Source organism: Helianthus annuus, chromosome 10 (genome assembly GCF_002127325.2).
Source record: "Helianthus annuus cultivar XRQ/B chromosome 10, HanXRQr2.0-SUNRISE, whole genome shotgun sequence".
NCBI classification, from domain to species: Eukaryota; Viridiplantae; Streptophyta; class Magnoliopsida; order Asterales; family Asteraceae; genus Helianthus; species Helianthus annuus.
Genome location: NC_035442.2, coordinates 180,631,107 through 180,654,692, shown reverse-complemented (window position 1 = coordinate 180,654,692; position 23,586 = coordinate 180,631,107). Strand labels below are relative to the sequence as shown.

Sequence of the window (23,586 nt, the reverse complement as noted above, 5' to 3'; positions counted from 1 at the left end):
TTAACCATTTGATTAAAAAATGATAACCAATATTGTGCTTATCCAAAATGACATATCCTAAGTGTATATTACATTCTAATGCAAACCTGATTTGAGGTTAACCAAAATGGCCAACGTTTACATATGCTTGGTTCGCCACGGACTACGTACATACCTAATATTTAAATTACATTTTATGTTTTCAATAAATATTTATAAACGTGAATTCGGTATTAAAAAGGACATTACTTTTTTTGGTATTAAAAATGTGAATTCGATATTTAAAAATATTTATAAATATTTATAACTGTTAAAAATATTTATAAATAACTATAAATGTGAATTCCGTATTAAAAAATATATTTCGGTTTGTCGGTTATGAGGATTTTCAAACCATTTGATCCGGTTGAAATGGGTTTAGGATAATTGCAAAAGAAACCAACTATAAAAAGAGATGAGATGAGATCCAGACATATTTGATTCATCCAGCTTTTTAGCATATTTGACTCAAAGGAGGTTTTATTATTTGTTTTTTTTTTTTGCTCAAATAGCCAAATTGAGTATATTTTTTTCTTATGCAGTACTGGTTTGGCTTTTTAAGCGGTTAACCAAACCTGACCTGGATTAACCAAATCGAATGGGAAGAATATATTGAGACTTGGGGTCAACCAAATGATGGAAGGAGATGAAGAGTTGTTCTTAAAATTCCTTTAATTCTATTATTTCGGTTATGTTATCTTTAATTATTGTAATTCTAATTTCTCCTTTAATTCAATTAATTCAGTTACTTTAATTCTATTATTTCAGTTATGTTATCTTTAATTATTGTAATTCTAATTTCTTCTTTAATTCCATTAATTCAGTTACGTTATCTTTAATTTTATTTTAAGTCTAACAAAAGGAGATGAAGAGTTGTTCTTAAAATTCCTTTAATTCTATAACACACGTATATTTTAAAGTAAATGTTTAAAGTTTTTTATTCCTTTAATTCCTTTAAAATTCCTTTAATTCCATTAATTCAGTTACGTTATCTTTAATTTTATTTTAAGTCTAATTTGTTACAATTATAATATTAATTTTATTAATTTGAAGAAAGAATGTATTTAAGAGTCTCATTAATGAAGGTTGTAAAATAGTTTATATAACTAAATTTTTAATTATATATAGATATAGGATAATATACCAATGCCGCACAAATTTTATAAATAAAAAACAAATGAATTTATCACACGGAAAATTTATAATAGTATTAATGAAACAATTGATATGTCCATCAATAATATAGAACCATGTGATAAGATTATAATATTATTGAATTTATTCACGGTGTTACACATTTTTATAAGATTATAGTTTATATTTTCCTCAACATGTGTGATAAAATTCATGAATTATAAACGTATAAGATTATAATATTATTATATTTTTTAATCGTGTGGTAATTATTATGTAGAAGTTTGTGACTTACATTTTTTTATATTTAACCCATGTTGTAAGCTATTGAACTTAATATTCAAAAGTAAAATGGACTGTTTTTGCATCTAAATAACAAACAACTCTTATAAATCGGGTAAAAATAATACACTAAAAGGTGTTTATTAAGTCGGAACAAATTTACCATCATACTATTATTTTTTTATAATTTTACTGATAACCCACCAACTTTTTTACAAAATTTAAGAGTCGGATTCTTTCCGGAAAAAAAGTTGAAGTTTTGGGTAGTCAATATGATCACAAAATTTGGAATGTTATTTATTTATTTATTTATTTATTTATTTATTTATCTTTTTTTTTTATAACCTATTAACTTTTTTCCCAAAGTTTAAGAGTCGGATTTTTCCGGGAAAAAAAGAGTTGAAGTTTTGGGGAGTCAGCATGACCACAAACCTTGGAATGTTTAAAAAAACATGTATTTTTAATTTCATGACCCCACTAAGGGGTGGGGGTGGTCACTAGTGATAGAATTTCATCACTCACAAGCACTCAATCAAGTTCCGTCATGTCATCAACCATTTTTCCATCACTCACAACCTTTTTTAGTGGCATTGCCTATCACTCACAAGTCACAACACCCAAAAATAAACCCCCATATTCCCTCACAACACCCATTTTCCACGGCGTGATAAAATCCACGCGTGGAATATTGCACGCATTATACATGGTGGCGGTGGTGTATCACTCGTGGAAAATGGCCATCACGGAAGATCAATCCTCCACTCCCAGTGGCCTAATAATTTCTCATGAAAACAAAATTAAAATATGCGTCAAACCTCTTAATTATGGCATTTGCAATAGCTCATGTATATAATTGGTCATCAAAGATCAACGCCCTTTCCATATAAATATGACCCCTATCCTTCTCAGGCCACATGTAATGGGGCGCGAAGAAGAACATAGCGCCGGTATGGCGCCGATTACACCGCCCCCCGGGGCGCTTTGAGAAAAAAAAAAAGAAAGGCGTGAAGGACATAGCGGCGCGAGGAAGAAGGAGGAAGAAGGGGATTTGTTCTCCATTTTCCACTTTGGTCCCTGCATTTTACAATTTGGTCCCTGCATTAAAACACTTTGGTCCCCTGCATTTTACACCTTTGGTCCCTGCATTTTACACTTTGGTTATGATGAGGTAGGGCTTTATGACTACGGCCTCAAGCCCCATAAAGCCCCGGGGTGACGTGGCATGCCACATGGCGCATAACGCCCCTTTGGGGGCTTTATGACTACACATGGTCTCATAGCTTCACAAACTCAAATGACTTATTTTTCAAGACTCATTGCGCTTCTACTCTTACTAGCATCACTCTCCTCCTTTTGTGCTTCAACCCCAATTCAAGATAGCTTTCATCAATGTCTTTCCACTAATACAGACTCTTCAAATCAACTCTCCAACACCTTTTTCACCCCAAACAACACTTCTTTCACACCCCTCTTGAATTCTACCGCACAAAATCTCCGTTGCATCGCCTCCTATGCCGCAAAACCCGAGCTTATTTTCACCCCATTACGCGAAACGCACATCCAAGCCGCGGTTATTTGCGCAAAGAGGCTTGGGATTCAACTCCGGGTTAGAAGTGGTGGACATGATTATGAAGGGATATCCTATACATCCCTTATGGACCCTCCATATATAGTTATCGACTTAGCCAAACTACGTGGCATCAATGTTGATATCGAAGATGGTTCGGTTTGGGTTGAAGCCGGTGCAACCATTGGTGAGCTCTACTATCGAGTTGCCGAAAAAAGTAAGACTTATGGGATTCCGACTGGGATATGTACGAGCTTAGGCGTTGGCGGACACATCACGGGTGGTGCGTATGGTTCCATGATGAGGAAATACGGGCTTGGAGCCGACAATGCACTCGACGCTAAAATTGTTGATGCAAATGGTCGGATATTGGACCGGAAAGCTATGGGTGAAGATGTATTTTGGGCCATCCGTGGAGGTGGCGGGGGCAGTTTTGGAGTCATAGTTTCTTGGAAACTTAAACTCGTACCTGTCCCTGAAACCGTCACGGTTTTCAATGTCCCAAGGACATTGGAACAAGGAGCCACCAAGATTCTTTACAAGTGGCAACAGGTTGCCGACAAACTTGATGAAAACCTTTTCATCAGGGTATTGATCCAAAATTACAACATACCAAACACAACTCAAAGAACCATAAGCACAACATACAATGCACTCTTTCTTGGTGATGTAAACACACTTCAACAAATCATGAAAGAAAACTTCCCTGAACTAGGATTAACAAAGGAAGATTGCTTCGAAATGAGTTGGTTGGAATCCGTCATGTTCATCGACAACCCCTATTCCAGAATCTGGACTAGAAGGAATCTGGCAAAGATTCTTGCAAGAAGAATACCCAATGATGATCTGGAACCCATATGGAGGAATGATGGCTAGAATAGCAGAATCATCAATTCCATTTCCGCATAGAAATGGTATAATTTTCAAGATTCAGTATGTGAGCAGCTGGATGAGCCCTGAGAAAGAAGCAATGGACCAACATGTTGACTGGATGAGGAACCTTTATGACTACATGAGTGGATATGTTACAGTGTTTCCAAGACAGGCTTATGTGAACTATAGAGATCTTGATATTGGAATGAATGATAGAAATGGTGATAACACAAGTGTTGTAACTGCATGTTCATGGGGAACAAGTTACTTTAAAGACAACTTCAATAGGTTGGTGCAGATCAAGACTGAGTTTGATCCTGATAACTTTTTCAAGCATGAACAAAGTATTCCAATTTTGCCCCTGAGAACAACTCAAAATCTTGAACATACCAAGCCCCAAAGAAAGGGTGGAATGGGGAAAAAGGGTAGATAGGTAATTCACCATTAAGGATCTTGTTTGTTTTTGTTTTTTGTTTTTGTTATGGGTGATTGGGTATGTAATAACTAATAACTGAAAAGAAGCATGAGAGGTAAACACAAATATGTAATTCAAGAGAGTGTTTGTGGTGATTTTAATTTACATCTTATGGTAAGACTTTTGGAAGGAATAATATTAATGAAAGAGTGAATTTCAAGTATTGTCCTTTATCTTTATACCAATTTCAGGCGCTGTCCTTTATGTTCAAAATTGACGAGTTTTGTCCTTTATGTTTTCATATCATACACGTTTTGTCCTTTAGGCCTAACCCAGTTAGTTTTTTCAGTTAAATTTTGTCATATGCTTTGCACATGAGGGCATTTTTGTCAATTCAAAGGTAAGTCTAACGGCAGATTTACAGGTCAAAGCTTATGCAACATTTGAATTGACAAAAATGCCCTCATGTGCAAAGCACATGACCAAATTTAACTGAAAAAACTAACTGGGTTAGGCCTAAAGGACAAAACGTGTATGATATGAAAACATAAAGGACAAAACTCGTCAATTTTAAACATAAAGGACAGCGCCTGAAAATGAGTATAATGATAAAGGACAATCCTTGAAATTCACTCTTAATGAAATTTAATGTGTAAGACTGTTATTGGTTGATATTTTGGGCAAGCAACAAAGCTCATTAACAAAACGAACCAGCACCAACTGGAATAGTGTCTCAACTGTATTGTCGATCAAAGGACTAAGCTTCTTGAAAACCAAGTCGTTTAATTCGGGCCTTCCAAATAAACCAGAACACAGAATACATCACCGCGAACGAAATTTAATCACTTCTTTAGAACCATCCAGCCCCGCTACCATGTTGAACGCCCCTTGAACTGAATTAACCAAGTAGAAGTCGCACTCGCTCCACCACGATAGCCCAAATCTCTTTCGCAAACAAGCAGTTGTTATTGGTTCATGGTGAATCGAAATTCTGGTCATACACTACAAGAAATTTCAGCTTTAGTGGCGACAAAAATCGTGTGTATAAGTTTTCATTATCACTTCATAGGCATAGGAATATGGAAGAATACATGAGTCATGAGATCACCATTGATGGTTGCAACAACTTGAGACTTCTTTTTTTTTTTAGGTTAAGATGTTTTATTTTAGAATAATCTATTAGTAGTACATGTTTTAAAATTGTTGATTATCATTTATAATAACTAAGATGAGATTATTAGACCATTGCTTACTTAAAGTTAGAGATGCACTGTCATATACTTTCTTTTAAATATTTGACTCGTTAATTTTGTAATAATAATTTTTCCTTATCATTTTCTTTCTCTTATATTTGTTTTTTAAAAGTTTTTGAAAATTTTACGGTTACGCACTTACGCTTACTTGTTAGAGATTAAGATTTATCAAAACTAATCAATGCACGAGTAAATGTGTTGCCACCTTTAGGCAGGCTCACGGGCGTACCCACCCTAAGCCAAGGGTGGGAGGGCGCACCCCATGAAAAAATATTTTTTAGTGTTATTTTTCGCTGGAAATTCTGACCGCACCCCTTGGAATTTTTCACCCGCACCCCTTGAAATTTTTCAACCGCCCCACTTAGAAAAAAAATTATTAACCGCTTATTCACTTAACTAGTTGATGCCCGCCCCGCGCTGCCGGGCGATAGCCGAATAATTCTCAACCAATTTAAAAAGCACTACTATAATTTTGTTAGAAAGGAAAACTAAAACGATGACAAGATCGTAATTTTTAGCGGAGGTAAAATCGTAATTTTTAGCTAGGGAAAACCATATTTTTATTTTGAACTGGGGAAAACGTAATTTTGAATTGAGGGTGAAAGCGTAATTTTGAACCGAAGAGAAAATCGTAATTTTTTTACATGCTACAATTCATTCATTACAGAAAGACAAAAAATAAAGCAAAATAAGTTATCTATACAAAACCCCATTCAAACGAAATACAGTTTATTTACTGTGTGTATGAAAAAGTAATATAAACGGTGCAATTACTTGCATTGCTACGGGATTTGATGAGCTAGGTACGAACCGATACGGAAAATACCGTTACCGAAATCCCCAAAAGTGGGTACCGGTACCGAATATACCTGGTACGGTACGGATCGGTACCGGTACTGGTACGACATCGGCATTTGAGGGTAAAAACAGATGAATACCGGTGTCGAACCGGTACCGAAAATACACCCGGTTTAATAAATTCGATACCGATACAGGTACCCGATACCAGCTCATTCATTGATGATTTTACTATCCATTAAATTCAATTTTTATTACTATATTTGTTTACTGTTTATTTAGTTATGTTTTTAATATATAGGACAACAAACGAAATACAATTTATTTACTGTGTGTATGAAAAAGTAATATAAACGGTGCAATTACTTGCATTGCTACGTTGCTACGGGATTTGATGAGCTAGGTACGAACCGATACGGAAAATACCGTTACCGAAATCCCCAAAAGTGGGTACCGGTACCGAATATACCTGGTACGGTACGGATCGGTACCGGTACTGGTACGACATTGGCATTTGAGGGTAAAAACAGATGAATACCGGTGTCGAACCGGTACCGAAAATACACCCGGTTTAATAAATTCGATACCGATACAGGTACCCGATACCAGCTCATTCATTGATGATTTTACTATCCATTAAATTCAATTTTTATTACTATATTTGTTTACTGTTTATTTAGTTATGTTTTTAATATATAGGACAATTATTTAATCCAATCAAAGCCCAATCTTCAATCAATTTTTATTAACACAAGCCCAAACCCAACCTAAAGAAATTGAACTAAATAAAATAACTCAAACCCATCCACCCATTCCATTTCCAAATCTCGCCTCCAAAAAAACTCCCAGCGACTTGACGCCACTGCTCACGACCTGTTGGTTTTTTTTACCGGAAAAACCAAAATTCCAGTTGGACCGACCTATATTACGTTAGAGTTCCAATATAGAACTAGTATGGTTTATTTATTTTGTTTTATGTGATGATGATTAGGAGAAAATATAGACGTGTAAGGATTTAATCTTTTTTTATTTCTTTGTTGTTCTAGACTTGTAGTTAAATGATTTTGTTGTTTTATTTATAGCTTTGTTAGTTTAAATGATTAGTTACAAGTAATCAACATTTAATATTAGGGCTTGAATGTTTAAAAATATAATTGAAAGTTATGGGCTATCGTTGAACATGATTGTTTATTTTGTTTAAGTGTTTAGTGTTGTTTTATGAACTTATGGAGCAAATTATATGTGTTAGGAACAATGAGTAAGAATGTAATAAACTTATGGCGTGTTTAGTATCTTTAGATGATATTTTGGATATATTTAAAAAAAAACATGTGGGGCATAATTTTAAATACGTTTGTAATTTGTAATGACGTTTGACGGGTTTTTTGATGATTTATAAATTTTAGTTTGATATTCTTTTATCTTACATGATCCGACCCGACACGCTATGAACCGATATTTTTATACAGCTAAAGGCAATATTCCGCACCCCCAGAAAAAAATTCCTGGGTCCGCCACTGGGCAGGCTTTAGTATGTAATACGAGCTTGAGTTGAGCCTGGACAGGCACTTGAGTCCCAGGCCCATTACTAGTCTACTGTTGGGCCACACCATATGACCATGATTCTGTTAGACCATGACCCACAATGGCGGAGCTTGACCAAAAGTTTCGAGGAGGCGTAAAGTGATGGAACCCAAAAAAAAAATTCCTATCGTTATGTTTCAGGTCGGGTCGGGTCGGCTATTCGATTCAGGTCGGGTCAAATAATAATAGTTCCATATAAAAATAAAAAAATTCATTCATTCAAAGGACCCGTTCATGCACATAGAAAATATAAAACGCCAAATGCCGATATTTGATAATTAATAATTTGGTTTTAAGTTGTGATTAAGTTTATTGTGTGGTGGGTAATCTAAGGTTAAACAAATAAGAGACAAATAAGAGTTAAAATATATTCACCAAACTACCCATCATTTATAATTTTACAAAAATAATCGGGGGGCGATCCTATGTAATTTTAAAATTTTTGGACGAAATATCGAAACTTATACACTTCTAACCGAAACATTGGGGGGGGGGGTTCACCCCCGGGCACCCACTATACTTCGCCCCTGATGACCCATGTTCTATTATTTCACATCTCAAGTGGCTAACAAGTACAAAATTTGTTATTGTTTTAGTGTGCAGAAAGATCCAAAGGATATAGCAAATGAACTTATGGTATATTTTCTTTTCTATGAGATCCAGTCACATCCATTCATCAATATGTATGATGAGCTAGCACTGCGGTAGATCTCTCATCTTATTTCACCGAGGCGGGATCCCCTCTTGCAACGTTGTAATAATTCTCTGGTACGTATAGTTTTCATATGTATAATGGCTCGTGTGTGCATGACACCTTAAACTAAAGATAGCAAAATGGACTGGTTGGGTAACGGCCCAAATTGGGTTTATGTCAACAGGGGTTGGGGTGGGCTCAGGCCCAAACTACTCTTTATATTAAAATTTTATAATAATTACAGTTTCAAATACATGTTGTTTCAATAATAATCTAAAGTTTTTGAATAAAATGATCTAAAGAGGTTTTATGCACTAAAATACACCTTTTATCTAATTTTTTTTGTTTGTTTGGTCCTTTTCAGGATATTTTAGAATCTGAAACAACACATTCAGAAATAAACGTGTTAAATTGGTAGAAGCGCCATATGCCCAATGTTTTACGTTATTTACCTTAACTTTATGTATTTTGTAAACTGCAGATTTGGCTATTTTGTTGTAGCATGGCTCGGGTTCAATGTTTGCCACTAGCTAACGAAGATGAAAACTTCTCCTTTTTGTCGAGTTCGTGTAAAACTTGAATTTTCAATGAATGTGTAATACAGTTTTATCATCGCCATTAATATGATTATTTGCACCAGGAGTTTTTTCTTGATTTATGTTATAATTAAACGAATGTAATAGAAAATGTCGATTGGAAGTTCTTTATTTAACTACAGTTTGTTTAATGTGAATATGCAAAAAGGTCGAAGATGTTGACTAAAGCATTCTTTTAGTCCATAAAACAACCCAAAAATAATTCATTAATATATATAAAATATCATTACATTAATATTATATAATCTGTACTAATCATTCATCCTGAAAATGAAATAGAAAAGTATTTATGATCAACCCAACTTGTAGGTTACCATACAACTTCTGATCTCGACATGACGACATGCAGTGGCGGACCCAGGATTTTTTTCTAATGGGGTCCAATTTTTCGGTGTAAATTTTTTTCACAACCGTACATTATGATTTTTCGGTTGTTCGACGTGCAGGGCGGGGCGGGGCGGAGCGGAGCTAGGAACATAATAAAATACAATATCATGATAAAAATGTATAACACTCAATAAAAATACAACGTCATTTAATATAAAAAAATTACAGATTTTTAAAGTTGTTCCCTACGGATTTAGATCTTTTAAAAAACGATATATTTGGCCCTAGTTGCATAGTTATAAAAATTCAACAAATTAGCCCTAAAATTCAATACTATTAGCATAACTAGCCCTAAAACTTTCTTTTCAATAATCTTTGAAGATTAAGATTCAAAATTTCTTTTCATAATCCTTGCATAATTAGTCCTAAATTTCAAGTTTAAACAAAACTAAATCAAAATTCTATGTTCATATTTTATAGCTCGAAATTCAAATATTATATTCAACTCTATTCAAGTATTCAAATATGAAATTTATATATTCAACAAAGTTATAAATCTAAAAAAGGTTACAAGTATCCAAATAAAAATTAGATGTGATTCTGCGAATGGAAGGAACAAAACTGTGAAGGCAGAGGCGCTTTGCTATTGTGTTTTTTGGAATAAAAAAACGCTATAAACAATATGAAGAGAGTCGAACCTGTGACCTTGAAGAATAAATACAAAGAATTTACAATTGCAACAACTTAGCTTTGTTACCATGGGGTCCATCTTATTATTTTTATGGGATCCTTGAAAAATTTACAATACCGTCTCTACTAACTTTTTAGAAAAGATTGGAGTCTAGGGACCCCGACGCACACCCTGTAGGTCCGCCCCTGACGACATGATTGTTTTTCACATTTTGTAGTTTGTCCTTGCCACCTAATTAAGATTATATTATTTTTTTCAAAATAAGACTTACAAGGGGAAATCACGAAAACGAAGTTATTTAAATATTAAATGTTGATGATTTTAGTGTTAACATTTAACAAGTTGTTTTGGGTAATTGAATTTACTTAAATATCAAAATGAGAACTTACAATATAATTCATATTCACAGAGAAAATAGGATATCAAAATGTATTTCTCATTCTCTAATGTACTAATGCAAACTTCATGAACGATTTTCAACTATAGCATGTAATTGTTGTAATAGCATCTAAATTATAAAAAAAATAGGACTAGTGAGGGATGTTGACGTTGACTTTTGTCTCTATCCTACTAGCCATTCTATACGACATATATATCTTATTAAGATATTAAGATGTATATATTTGACCCGTGACTATGTGTGTGTACATATATATCCATTCTTGTGTTTTCTTCACCCTTCTTATAAATTTATGCATATTGAAGAACTGAATAATTGGTCAATATTCATTTTAAACATATAAAACTCGTTTCTTTCTTATTCAATCAGAAAAGGGAAGGAACATTTTGATAATAGTCATATTTGATAAATTCTTGAATATGATCTTGAAAATGGCTACAAAGATCAAATCCATTAGGCCTAGTTGCAACATAAAAGTAACGGTGGTGTTCATATGTAATTGCATTGAACTTAAAACATACATTAATTGTTAAACTTTGGATTAATATTTCAAACTAGAAGAAACACGATTTTATGTAACACACACACATACGTATGTACATCACAATGTCATGCGTTATTACTTTATTTAAACTTAAGAAATAACATGTTTGAAGACATTTTATTTTAATATTATATATGCAACTAAAAATAATAATCTTTATTCCTCTTTTTATTAACTTTTTCTCTTTTTTTTTTTTTCACTCACACCTATTCTTAAAAGTTATAAAAAAATATAGGGGGTGATTGAAATTTGAAAGTTTGGTTTGTTTTCAAAGTACTCCCCATAGGGAAGTCAATACTCAAAAGGATGGTAAAAGAAAAAGGGATTGTCTTCTAATCTTCTATCATGTGTTTTTAATATAGGGGGTGATTGAAGGAAAATTTCTTTGTTCCAAAAATCCCTCCGAAGATGGTGGTTTCTTGAAAGAGAAAGTAAACGCTATCATGTGTTTTTAGTATGTTGTTTTATTTGGGAAACCAGTTTTCTTTGAATTAATCAAGATTTTACTTCTTTTTCAGCTATCTTGTATTTAGTTTTATTGTACACTAGATTATTAGACCCGTGTACTACACGGGTTTAAGGATATAAATTTGTAAATTATTTAATTTTATATTCTCTTCGTAAATTTATATAAGTGAATTCTTTACCGTAGATGATGCAACAGTTGGTCATGTGTAAAAACTAATTCTCTTATAAACAAACCAACTTTACATAAAAATTGTCCTATACTTTTATTTATCGTCATGTCAAAACATTAGGCGAGAGGAATCTATCTCTTTTCAATATAAATGAAATATTTCTATTTGGCGGTATTAAACGAAATTTAGGGATAAATGTTCAAGTGTTATTATTACTTCCGGAGGATAATATGAGTGCCTCAATAACCTAGTCACCTAGTGATAGGACCTGTAGTCGAGTTCGTTACATAAACTATTCTTTCAATGAATATTTCTTAATAACGCCACTGGAACATTGACCTTTATTAATTATCAATGGTATGGCAAGCCTAAAAATATAACTCCATTTAGGACATCCAGTGAGTATAGACTTGTATCAAAATTAGTATGAAGATAGTATATCCTTAAACGCGTTTGTTACATAGGTTTAATAACATTAAAAGTGTTTTCAAAGCATGGAAGTAAACCGGTTTTCAAATATCAGATTAACCTATTATTTACCTTTTTTATTATTATAATATAAAATAATAATTTATTGTAAAGAAATCTTTTTTTAAAGAATAAGAAGGTGTTGTCACATTGACATTATATGAAATTGTTTATTATAAGTAGAATTGTTACTAATAACTAACTATATATTTTAGATAAGTCAAAATTAAATAATTAATATCTAAGTAAACAATAAAATATTTATTAGTATTAAGTTGTTAAGGAATTTTTTATTGTTTTGTATTAATTAATTAAATAATTAATAATAATAATAATAATAATAAATGTGAATTGAAGGAGAAAATGACATATGGCTTTAAGTAGGCTTTTGTTTAGTATGAGAATGCCATGTGGTATTATCTATACCTTTTTATTAGTATTAGATTAATACTATGTTTTATGGTTTAACTAAAAACTAAAAAGAGCTAGTTAAAGTGTTTTAACTAACGTGTATTTAGTTTATTGTACATTAATACTATATGTGGGAATGTTCATTTAAAAAGAAATTAAATTTAAAAGAAAAAAATAAAGAGTACAGTTGTACAACATTAAATAGTTTTTCTCTTGTTTCATTTGTTATTATATCTGACTAATTAATTAGTTATAAACATTATCATCCTACACACTAAAATTTTTGCCTACACACATCAAAGTTTATCTTGCACGTTTTGAAATTTATCTTACACATATTGAAATTTATCTTACACAGCTCGTAGTTAATCCTACACACCTCGTGATTCATCCCACGCTTTAATTTTTTTTTTTCTTCTTTGAAAAATATTTTTTTTTAAATAAGTTACAAATTTAATGTAGTTAGCTATTAAAAAGAAAGAGTACCAATTAATGTTATATCTAAATTTTCCAATATACTCTTACACTAATATTAAATACAAAAATTAAATAGAGTAAATGAATGATTCTTATTGGTTGAAATTTTCTTCTTTTTTATTCTTACAAAAAAAAAAATTTATTCTCATTTGAACTTTCCACTACCATATGTTATGGTTTAACTAAAAAGGGGTAGTTAAAGTGTACGTTATTGTCATGTAGACACTGAACTTTAACTAACCCCAGTTATTTAATTACCACGTTGTAGTTTAACTTAATATCAATAGTTTACTAATCATTGGTTTTAGTTTGAGTTAAATATATTCCTTTATGTAAAGTAACAATATAAAATAAAAGGGTAAATTATATTTTTCGTCCTTTATGTTTGTATCGTATTGCAATGGATAACCTTTAACTCTAATAATTACAGTTACAATCCTTTATTTGGGAAACTTATTACACCCTACGTCCTTTAGCACTAACCAGGTTAAAATTTCCAGTTAACTATAGCATGTGCCTTGCACATGAGGGTATGCTAGTAATTTTACCTATTATATTCAAAGTATATCTTTGTCATTGTTCTTTTCCATCTACCCAACCTCCAACCTCATCTTTGTCATTGTTTTTCTACACTTGACATGCTGCCACCACCACCACCACCACCACTAACCCACCACCACCATACATTGTCACCAAAACCCTTTCTACCAAAACCTCTTCTACACACAAATTATACATAAAACAACAAACTTACTTTTCGATTAAAACAACAAAAATCTGAAATAAAAAAAACAGATTAAAACCTTTTCTACTCCTTTCTACTGAAAAACATCACCTTTTCTACAACTTAATCGAATTCGAATCCAACTTTAAACCTGAATTCGGCTGATGAAAATTAACAATCTCCCCTTTTGGCAAAATAGCCATCCACAAAAACGACAACTTTACCACATCATACCCACCATTCTTCGACGGGAAAACCCTTGAACTGGTAATAAAGGACTGGCCCAGTCAAAAAACACCAACGCCGATGGTTTGGTGGGAAACGAATTGGGGGTATTAATCTGGGTTCTCGGGCTGCTGCTCAATATCCAGAACCCGATTAGATTTTCGTACTCATTAAGGGTCCTGTGTAGGGGTGTTCAGAAAAAACCGTAACCAAATAAAAACCGTAAACCGAACCGTAACCGTAACCAAATAAACCGACCCGAATAACGAATTCGGTTTTTGGTTTGGTTTCTAACTGAAACCGAATTGTGAATATGGTTTTTGGTTTGGTACATTTTATTTTATTTGGTTAATTTGGTTTATTTGGATAACCGAATAAACCATTTAACTTAATTAATTATTAAATAAAAACAATAATTTTTATAAATCATATACAATTTATTAGCCCAAAATAGTTATTTTTATGCAACCCAAAATACCAAATATAAATCTAAAAGCCCAACTCAAAACCACTCTTTAAGTCATCCGATAGTTTCTATGATCTATGTTTTGAAACTTTAACTTTGTGGTTGTGTCTACTACTACTTTATGGATGTGTTTATTTTATTTCGCAATGAAACTTTCTTCTATTCATATATTGTTAGGTGTAAATTAGTTGTGATGTTCCGAAGTTGGAACACAAACATAAATATAAATTAGAAAAAAAAAGTACTTAAGTACAATTTGGTTAGATTTGGTTTATATGGTTTATATGGTTTGTAACCGAAACCAAACCGAATTGAATTTGGTTTGGTTTGGATCGGTTTGCATATTCCTTATTTGGTTTGGTTTGGTTTTTGGTTTGGGGTACAAAATTTTGAAAACCGAATAAACCGAACCGAATAAACCATAAACCGAACCGATGAACACCCCTAGTCCTGTGAAGGTGCTTGAACGAGATCAAACCGGAGCCCCATTTGGCGATCTGGGTCTTGGATCCCTAGTGGCGATCGCAAAGGGAGAACCAGAGCTTAGAGTCGGTCCGGTAGAGGGTTATGAAGTGTTTGGATGTGCAGGCGAATGATGAGATTTCCGGAGGGGTGAGGAAGGAGAGGATGCAGAGTTGTACGTCTGGGAATTCGGTGGTGTAGTGTGGTGGATCTGATTTTGTGTTTTATTTATAAATTTATTTTGGATAAATAAGTAAAATTACCAAAGTACCCTCATGTGCCTTGCACATGTCATGCTTAACTAGAAATTTTAATTAGGTTAGTACTAAAGGACCTAAGGTGTAATGCTTTTATCATAAAAAGGACCTTTGTTGTAATTAGAGTTAATTGCCAAAATCGTCCCTGAGGTTTGGACACATTTGCTATTTTTGCGATCATCACTTCCACACCCAGTGGCGATCATCACTTCCACACCCACCGGCGATCATCACTAGGCACATATTATAAACATCGTGCTTCCACCCCCACTCCTTCTTCTTCATCATGAGTGAATCAGAGAACACCATGCTTCCACCTCCACCTCTGGCGACCACACCTCCGGCGATGCACCTGTCTGCCGGCGATGCCCCTGTCAACCAGCGATCCTCCCTGTTCGTTTTGCTGTCAGGTATAATCGAGCAACTATAGTAATGTCAGGTTGAACAAGTAAAAAACAGGGGTTATTGAACATCGATCTTTCTGTGTTAGCAGTGGACATGAGGATTCGTTTGTCACTCCGATCAATTGTGGTTTCCGTGGTTGTGAAAATGCAGGGCCGCCCTTTCCTGCACTTCCAGTTTCCCCCTCAGCAGGAAATGGTTGTGTAGTTGATGTTTAATATATTAGGATCTTTTGGTTTAATATATTAGGATCTTTTGATGTTTATATTGTGCCTAGTTATGACCAATAGTTACAGGTAATGTGTTCTTGATAAGCCTTTTTTATACTCTCATGATGGTATATTGGTGTTCTTGATACAGGTTAGGATCAAAATGTGCCTAGTTATGACAGTTACATGATCATAGTTGATGACAGTTACATGTGCAGTTGTGAAGTTTGATGTTTGATGTTTTGATAAGTTGATGACAGTTACATGATCTTACATGATCAAAATGTGCAGTTGTGAAGTCTGATGTTTGATTAGGATTACATTTTGTCCATTTGATCAAAATGTGCAGTTGATGACAGTGGTTAGTCCATTTGATCAACAACCTGTTTAAAGTCTTTCAACTGTTTGTTGTTATTAGCTGCTGCTACTAATAGTCATAAAAGATTCTCGAACACTTTGTTAGTGCAGCAGTAAATGTGAGTGTGCTTAATCATATTTTGTTAATTACAATGTCTGAATGTGAGTGTGCTTAATCAGATTATGAAACACATTGTTAGTGCAGCAATGGTTTGATACATTGTTAGTGCGGCAGTGGTTTAATAAATGGTCAGAGCAGCAGTGGTTTGATACATGGTCAGATAGTGGTTCGATACATGGTCAGATACATTGAATGAAATTGTTAGTGCAGCAGGTATGCTTGATTTTTGAACAGGTTTGATTTTTTGAGTATAGAACGCATTGAACAGCCAAACATTGAAGGTTTGATACATGGTTTATAGGTTTCAGATTTTTGAACATGTTTCAGATTTTTGAACAAGTTTGCTTGATGCTATTTATAGGTTTCAGATTTTTGATTATAGAATCATAGAACAGGTTTAGATTTTTGATTATAGAATCATAGAACAGGTTTCTGATTTTGGCGGGAAGGGTTTTGGAAGTTGCATGGGGTAATGTTGTGTCTTAACACAAAGTACAAGGGGTAATAATAAAGGACAAATTAGTAATTTACCAGTGGGGGGTAATTGTGCGACTTAACAGGAATGTTGAGGGGTAAAATGGAAGGGTAATATTGTCATTTCAAGTTATAGTTAACAGATCTGTTAACAACTTTGACGTCGGGGGGTAAAGTTGCGACATAACAGCAAACATTGGGGGGTAAAATTGCAATTATTTCCTTAGGGGGGGGGGTAAGACTGCCAATTGCCCTAAACCCCAGGGGGTAAAATTACAGTTTACTTAAAAAATATAAAACACCAGATAAAGTGACAAAATAACTACTAGTTTCGTGATAGCCAAGTAAAATTATCCTCATATCAAATTGAAGTTCTACAAGTCTACAACATGACACGGTAGGAAAAAGTATCGGATGATTACAAAAATGATAGTCCACTATAACTTTCGGACACGGAAGTTTTAGTCCTTTTGGCGGTTGCGACCTCTTTTGGAACCGACTTCCATTTTGGTTCTTTCTTTAAAACGTTCCATGCTCGGAGGTGAGGGAAAGGCGCCGAATTTTTTGAATCCCATTTAGCCATCGCAAGGTTAAGAATGTCCTCATCGTTACTCCCACTAGGAGGATTATTGTAAATTTGGTTATAATACCCGCAAAATTCATTGCCAGTCTTGTTCATTTTCCGCCACTTGCACGATACAGCGTCAGGCCTTGCCCCATAAGCTCGTTAAATCTATCCGTTGTCGCCTTCCAAAAACTAGTACCCGTTTGATTGTTCCCTAAATTTAAAAAAAATGCATTAGTCAAAGTAAAAAATAAATCTTTTTAAATTTTAATTAAAAAAAATAAACTTTGGTTCATACGGGCAAGTTGAGGACTTAACAAACGTAATTGCTAGCGCCTCCTCCTCTACTTTTGTCCACTGTCTCGGCTTTGCTCTCGAACCGCTTTTTTGCGGTGTCGGTTTCGGTTTCAACCGCCTTCCCCTTCCCCGTTTTTTTTTTGCGCTTGAGTTCTTTAGGTGGCGATTCGGGGACGACTTCTTCATCATCATCGTCAAGTTGAACCGGGGGTGACGGTTGGGAAGTTGCCAGTTGCGATTGGAATTGTTCAAGTTGAACCAAGTTGCGTTGCATGAATTGTTAGAGTGCTTGGTATTGTTGCATTTGTTGAACTTGGAACATTTGTGAGAAGGCGTTGGGTGATTGTTGGAAACCCGAAAACGTAAATTATGGAGACACCCATGAAGGATCCATAGTCGGAGTGTAAGCGGTACTCGAAAAAAAGTTAGGTTGGTTCGGGTTGGGATTGTTCGGGTTGAATGGATTCATGATTGTATAAAAAAAGAGAGTGTTTTTTATAATAATGGATGAGAATGGAAGAAGAATGAGAGAAAATTGTATAAAAATGGATGAAAGGAGGGGTATTTATTTAAAGTTAAAAAGTTTTTTTTTAAATAAATATAGCCGTTACCAACGGCTAAATGTTTGAAATGAGGCCCGTCACAATCGTCGTCTGGGAGCCGGTTTTCACGTAACGGGCCAAGGGGGGCGGTGTGGGGACTGGCGCCAGGCCTCGCCGGGCCTAAACCGGCCCCATAACGTCTGGTCTAATACATCTAAAGTTCACCGTGCTTAAGGCTCGTCAAATGATTTGAGGATGAATCTTTATGGGATTTAAGTTTCTAACTTTTCAAAAAGTTGATATCGTTTACCGACTAGGTGAGATTTGTGATAAGTTTTCTAGAAAACAAAAAGATTTGGATCAGAATCATGTATGTTTTAGTGGCAGTACACCCACTACATAGTCAAGTAAGTTATTATTTTATTTTAATAAAATGTAATATCCATTACCACGTCTAGATACTAAAACAAATTTTAAATGACCCACTTAGAAAACTTTTATAAAACGACATTGGTAAATGCCGTGTTTTTAGGGTTGCAAACGAACCGAGCTACTCGAGCTCGGCTCGAAAAAAGCTCGAACGAGCCGAGCTTAAACAAGCCTGAGCTCAAGCCCGAGCCTAAAAACAAGCTAATTTACTAAATGAGCCCGAGCCTGAGCTTCGCTTATCAAGCTCGAGCCGACTCACGAGCCTAAACGAGCTTTCTGTTTATATATTTTTATTAATATATTAAACATATATTTATATAATAATTATTACCATTTATATAAATATAAAAAATAACTAAATTATAAGTATAATAATAATTATAATTAATATATATTGATTAGTAAATACTAAACGCTTCGAGCCCGAGCCGAGCCGAGCTCGAGCTTGAAAAATTACCTTCGAGCCGAACTCGAGCTTTAGAAATAAAGCTCGAGCTCGAGCCTGGTCGAGCTCGGGCTCGGCTCGGCTCGTTTGCACCCCTACGTGTTTCTTAAGCATATTTAATAACCTATTAGTGGGTTGCTTAAATGTATAAAATGACCAAAATAGACATAACTAAAAAAATATAACTAAAAAGTTCATTATCTTCAAATGTTAACATAGTCAGTTTTTCCCTAAAAGCTTGTAGCTCATTCTAAACGTTACTAGTAGGAGCGTTAAACCAAAAGTTTCAAGCTCCTAACCTAAAAAATTCAAGCTGATTCAACCAAACAAGGTTTTTTATTGAGTAAAAGTTTTTTTTTTTTTAAAAGCTTAAAGATAGAAACTACTAAAAGCTTCATTCGAAACATACCCTTAATATTCAAAAGTAAAATGTATTTTTTGGTATTTAAATAACAAACAACACTTAGGCCACTCGGTATGGGGCTTGGCAAGGCCCGTCTTGGCCCGTCGCCGGGCCTCAACACCATTTCCATCCTGCCGTCGCCGTCGAGAACATTCAACCCCAGACGTTGAGGACGCTCGCTAAAGGACAAGAAAATCCGTCAGCAAGGGCATGGTTTGTCTCGGTTATTGAGCCATCTCCGTTTTTTAATATTTGTTTCAACGATAATTCTGAGTTTCTTGGAATAAACCATCGAATAGCTGTGAAATCTTGGAAAGCTTTGATGGAGCTTTAATGAAAAAAATGTTATGGGGAAGATGAAGCGTAAGAGAGGCGGGTTTTTATATCCACTACCTATTATTAAGATTAAGCGGTATGGGGCTCGTCCCCAGCCCATCCTCCCGCCGCCGCCCCAAAAAGACCAACCCCCAGCCCCGTCGCCGTCCCTCCCTCCGTCCAAAACGTCCGCCCACAGCCGAAGTCGACGCCCCTCTCTCCTCTCTCCTTCTCTCACATATACCTATACATACATATATATATATATAAAGAGGTTCATCCCCCACCCCCTAAGTCCATCACCCTCAAACCCTTTCTACGTGACGATGACATGGCGGCCCATCCTCTTGAGGATGGGGCTCTCCATACCCTCTAGTCTAAGTAATTTACATAGGAAACCTTTAGAAGTTTCATATCCACTCCCTATAATTAAAGTAATTAACATAGGAACCCTTTAGGTTTAATTTGAGTTTTATTATTTAATGTTTGGTTTTTAATATTATCTAGGTTTTACCCCCGCCGCGTTGCGGCCGGAGCTTAAAATTTAAGGCACAACGTATACAATGTTAGATTGAAGGGCCACGCGTTACAGCGGTGAAGGTTAAAAAAATAAATAAATTAACTAGGTGGGGTAGACTCATCCTTCATTTTCTTGGTTTCATCCTTGGAGGGGCATCATGCAAGGACTATGGGGTGGTGGTCCATTGACAAAGGCAAATCATTTAAAAGCACCTAAATTGGGAAGAGAAAAGTATTAGGTTCAAGTTCCACCGATAACAGAGGATTAAAAAAATTATCAGTTAAAAAAAGTCTGAAAACTATTAATGGAAAAAGTTAAAATTTTACTATAACCCACCAACTTTTTTCCCAAAATATAAGAGTCGGGTTCCTTCCGGTAAAAAGTGGAAGTTTTGGGAGTCAAATATGACCACAAACTTTGGAATGTTTCAACAAAAAAAATATATTTAATGACCTACCAATAAATTCTCATAAAACAGAATTAAATTCCTACCACATAAGAATGTGTCAAACCTCTACATCATGACATTTGCAATAGCTCATATAGTTGGTCATCGGTCATCAAAGATCAACGCCCATTCCATATAAATGTGACCCCTATCCTTCATATTTCTTCACAAACTCAAATGGCTTATTTTTCAAGATTCATTGTGCTTCTACTCTTACTAGCATCACTTTCCTCCTTTTGTGCTTCAAACCCAATTCAAGACAGCTTCCATCAATGTCTTTCCCTTAATACAATCTCTATAACACAACTCTCCAACATCTTTTTCACCCCAAACAACACTTCTTTCACACCCCTCTTGAATTCAACCGCACAAAATCTCCGTTGCATCGCTTCCTATGCGGTAAAACCCGAGCTTATTTTCACCCCATTACATGAAAGCCACATCCAAGCCGCAGTTATTTGCGCAAAAAAGCTTGGGATTCAACTTCGGGTTAGAAGTGGAGGACATGATTATGAAGGGATGTCCTATACATCCGTTATGGACCCTCCGTATGTTGTTATCGACTTAGCCAAGCTACGTGGCATCAATGTTGATGTCGAAGATGGTTCGGTTTGGGTTGAAGCCGGTGCAACCATTGGTGAGCTCTACTATCGAGTTGCCGAGAAAAGCAAGACTCATGGGGTTCCGGCTGGGCTATGCACGAGCCTAGGTGTAGGCGGTCACATCACGGGTGGTGCATACGGTTCCATGATGAGAAAATACGGGCTTGGAGCCGACAACGCACTCGATGCTAAGATTATCGATGCAAATGGCAGGATATTGGATCGAAAAGCCATGGGTGAGGATGTATTTTGGGCCATCCGCGGAGGTGGCGGGGGCAGTTTCGGAGTTATACTTTCTTGGAAACTTAAACTCGTACCAGTCCCTGAAACTGTCACGGTTTTCAATGTCGTAAGGACATTGGAACAAGGAGCCACCAAGACTCTTTACAAGTGGCAACAAGTTGCCGACAAACTTGATGAAAACCTTTTCATTAGGGTTTTGATCCAAAATTCAAACATACCAAACACAACTCAAAAAACCATAACTACAACATACAATGCACTCTTTCTTGGTGATGTAAACACACTCCAACAAATCATGAGAGAAAATTTCCCAGAATTGGGATTAACAAAAGAAGATTGCTTGGAAATGAGTTGGTTGGAATCCGTCTTGTTCATCGCCGGCTACCCAAGAAGCGTCCCGACCGCAGCCCTACTCGCCGGAAAACCAGCTTTCTTGAACTATTTTAAAGCAAAGTCTGATTTCGTAACAACCCCAATTCCAGAAGCTGGACTAGAAGGAATCTGGCAAAGATTCTTGCAAGAAGAAAGCCCAATAATGGTCTGGAACCCATATGGAGGAATGATGGCTAGAATAGCAGAATCATCAATTCCATTTCCTCATAGAGAAGGTATAATTTTCAAGATTCAGTATGTGAACAACTGGATGAGCCCTGAAAAAGAAGCTATGGACAAGCATGTTGACTGGATCAGAAAGCTGTATGACTACATGAGTGAATATGTTTCAGTGTCTCCAAGACAGGCTTATGTGAATTATAGAGATCTTGATCTTGGAATGAATGATAAAAATGGTGATGACACAAGTGTTGTAAATGCAACTTCATGGGGGACAAGGTACTTCAAAGACAACTTCAATAGGTTGGTGAAGATCAAGACTGAGTTTGATCCTGATAACTTCTTCAAGCATGAACAAAGTATCCCAGTTTTACCCTTGAAAAAAACTCAAAAGTTCCAACGTACCAAGCCGCATGGGTTAAAGAAAAAGAAGGGTGGAAAGGGCAAAAAGGGTAGGAAGGTAATTCACCATTAAGGGTCATTTTTGTTTTTATTTTTTATCTTATGGCATGTAATAACTAATAACTGGTAAAGAAGCATGAGAAGTGATAGTGGAAAAATGTCATTCAAGAGAGCGTGTTTGTGGCAAGTCTTTTGGAAAGGAATAATATTAAAGAAATTTACTGTGTAAGACTCCTATTGGTTGATGAGAGAATCGAAAATATTGTCATTGTTTATATAAGATTGCATTATCACTTATAGACATAGAATATGGAAGAATATAGATCACCGTTGATGGTTGCAACTTGCAATAGCATACTACGGCTTCTTCTTCTTTTTCTTTTCTCATTTTAAGCTTACAAAATGTTTTTATTTTTAACTAACCTTTACCTAATAATAATATTTGTTTTAAAGGTGATGATTATCATCTAAGGATTAAGATGAAATTATTAGATCGTTTGTAATTAAAGTTAGAGATGTCCTCAAGAGCATGAGTTGGTAAATGTGTCTCAACTAATTGGTTATAAGTTTAAATCCTACAAAGCCTATAGGGTCATGTAGACGGTACGTAAGCAACCATCATTAACCAATCACCATTCTACATGCCCCTAACGCCCCCCCCCCCCCCCTCCTTTACACTTCCCCATGTCAGTTGTTCCATTCCCGTGAGCCCACTCGTGTCCCTTTAGCATCCCTCCATGGTGGTGTTCCTGTCTAACCCTCTTGCTGAGGTAGCATGATTGACGCCCCCAACCAATCAACACATGAGCATCCACAATAAGACCCACTAAAAACACCTAAAAACGTGTCCAGTCAGCTGCCACATCAGAAAAACACTCACCATACAAAAAGATCAAAAATCCACCCAATAAGAAAACACAAAAACACATAAAAACACTGCCACATCATCACCACCT

At 35.2% G+C, this 23,586-nt stretch overlaps 1 protein-coding gene and 1 pseudogene across 1 annotated transcript; both read left to right on the top strand.

Moving 5' to 3' along the window:
* The first annotated feature begins 2,347 nt into the window (after nucleotides 1-2,347).
* LOC110886983 lies at nucleotides 2,348-4,469 on the top strand (annotated as a pseudogene).
* Nucleotides 4,470-20,911: 16,442 nt separating this feature from the next.
* Nucleotides 20,912-22,905, top strand: LOC110886982 (berberine bridge enzyme-like 13). Its single transcript, XM_022134872.2, has one exon. The coding sequence runs from the start codon at nucleotides 21,009-21,011 to the stop codon at nucleotides 22,701-22,703; it is 1,695 nt and encodes a 564-aa protein (XP_021990564.1). The 5' UTR covers nucleotides 20,912-21,008; the 3' UTR covers nucleotides 22,704-22,905.
* The last annotated feature ends 681 nt before the right edge of the window (nucleotides 22,906-23,586 follow it).

Excerpts from the sequence above, each read along its gene's own strand:
- LOC110886982 (XM_022134872.2), top strand. The coding sequence starts at position 21,009 with ATGGCTTATTTTTCAAGATTCATTGTGCTTCTACTCTTACTAGCATCA.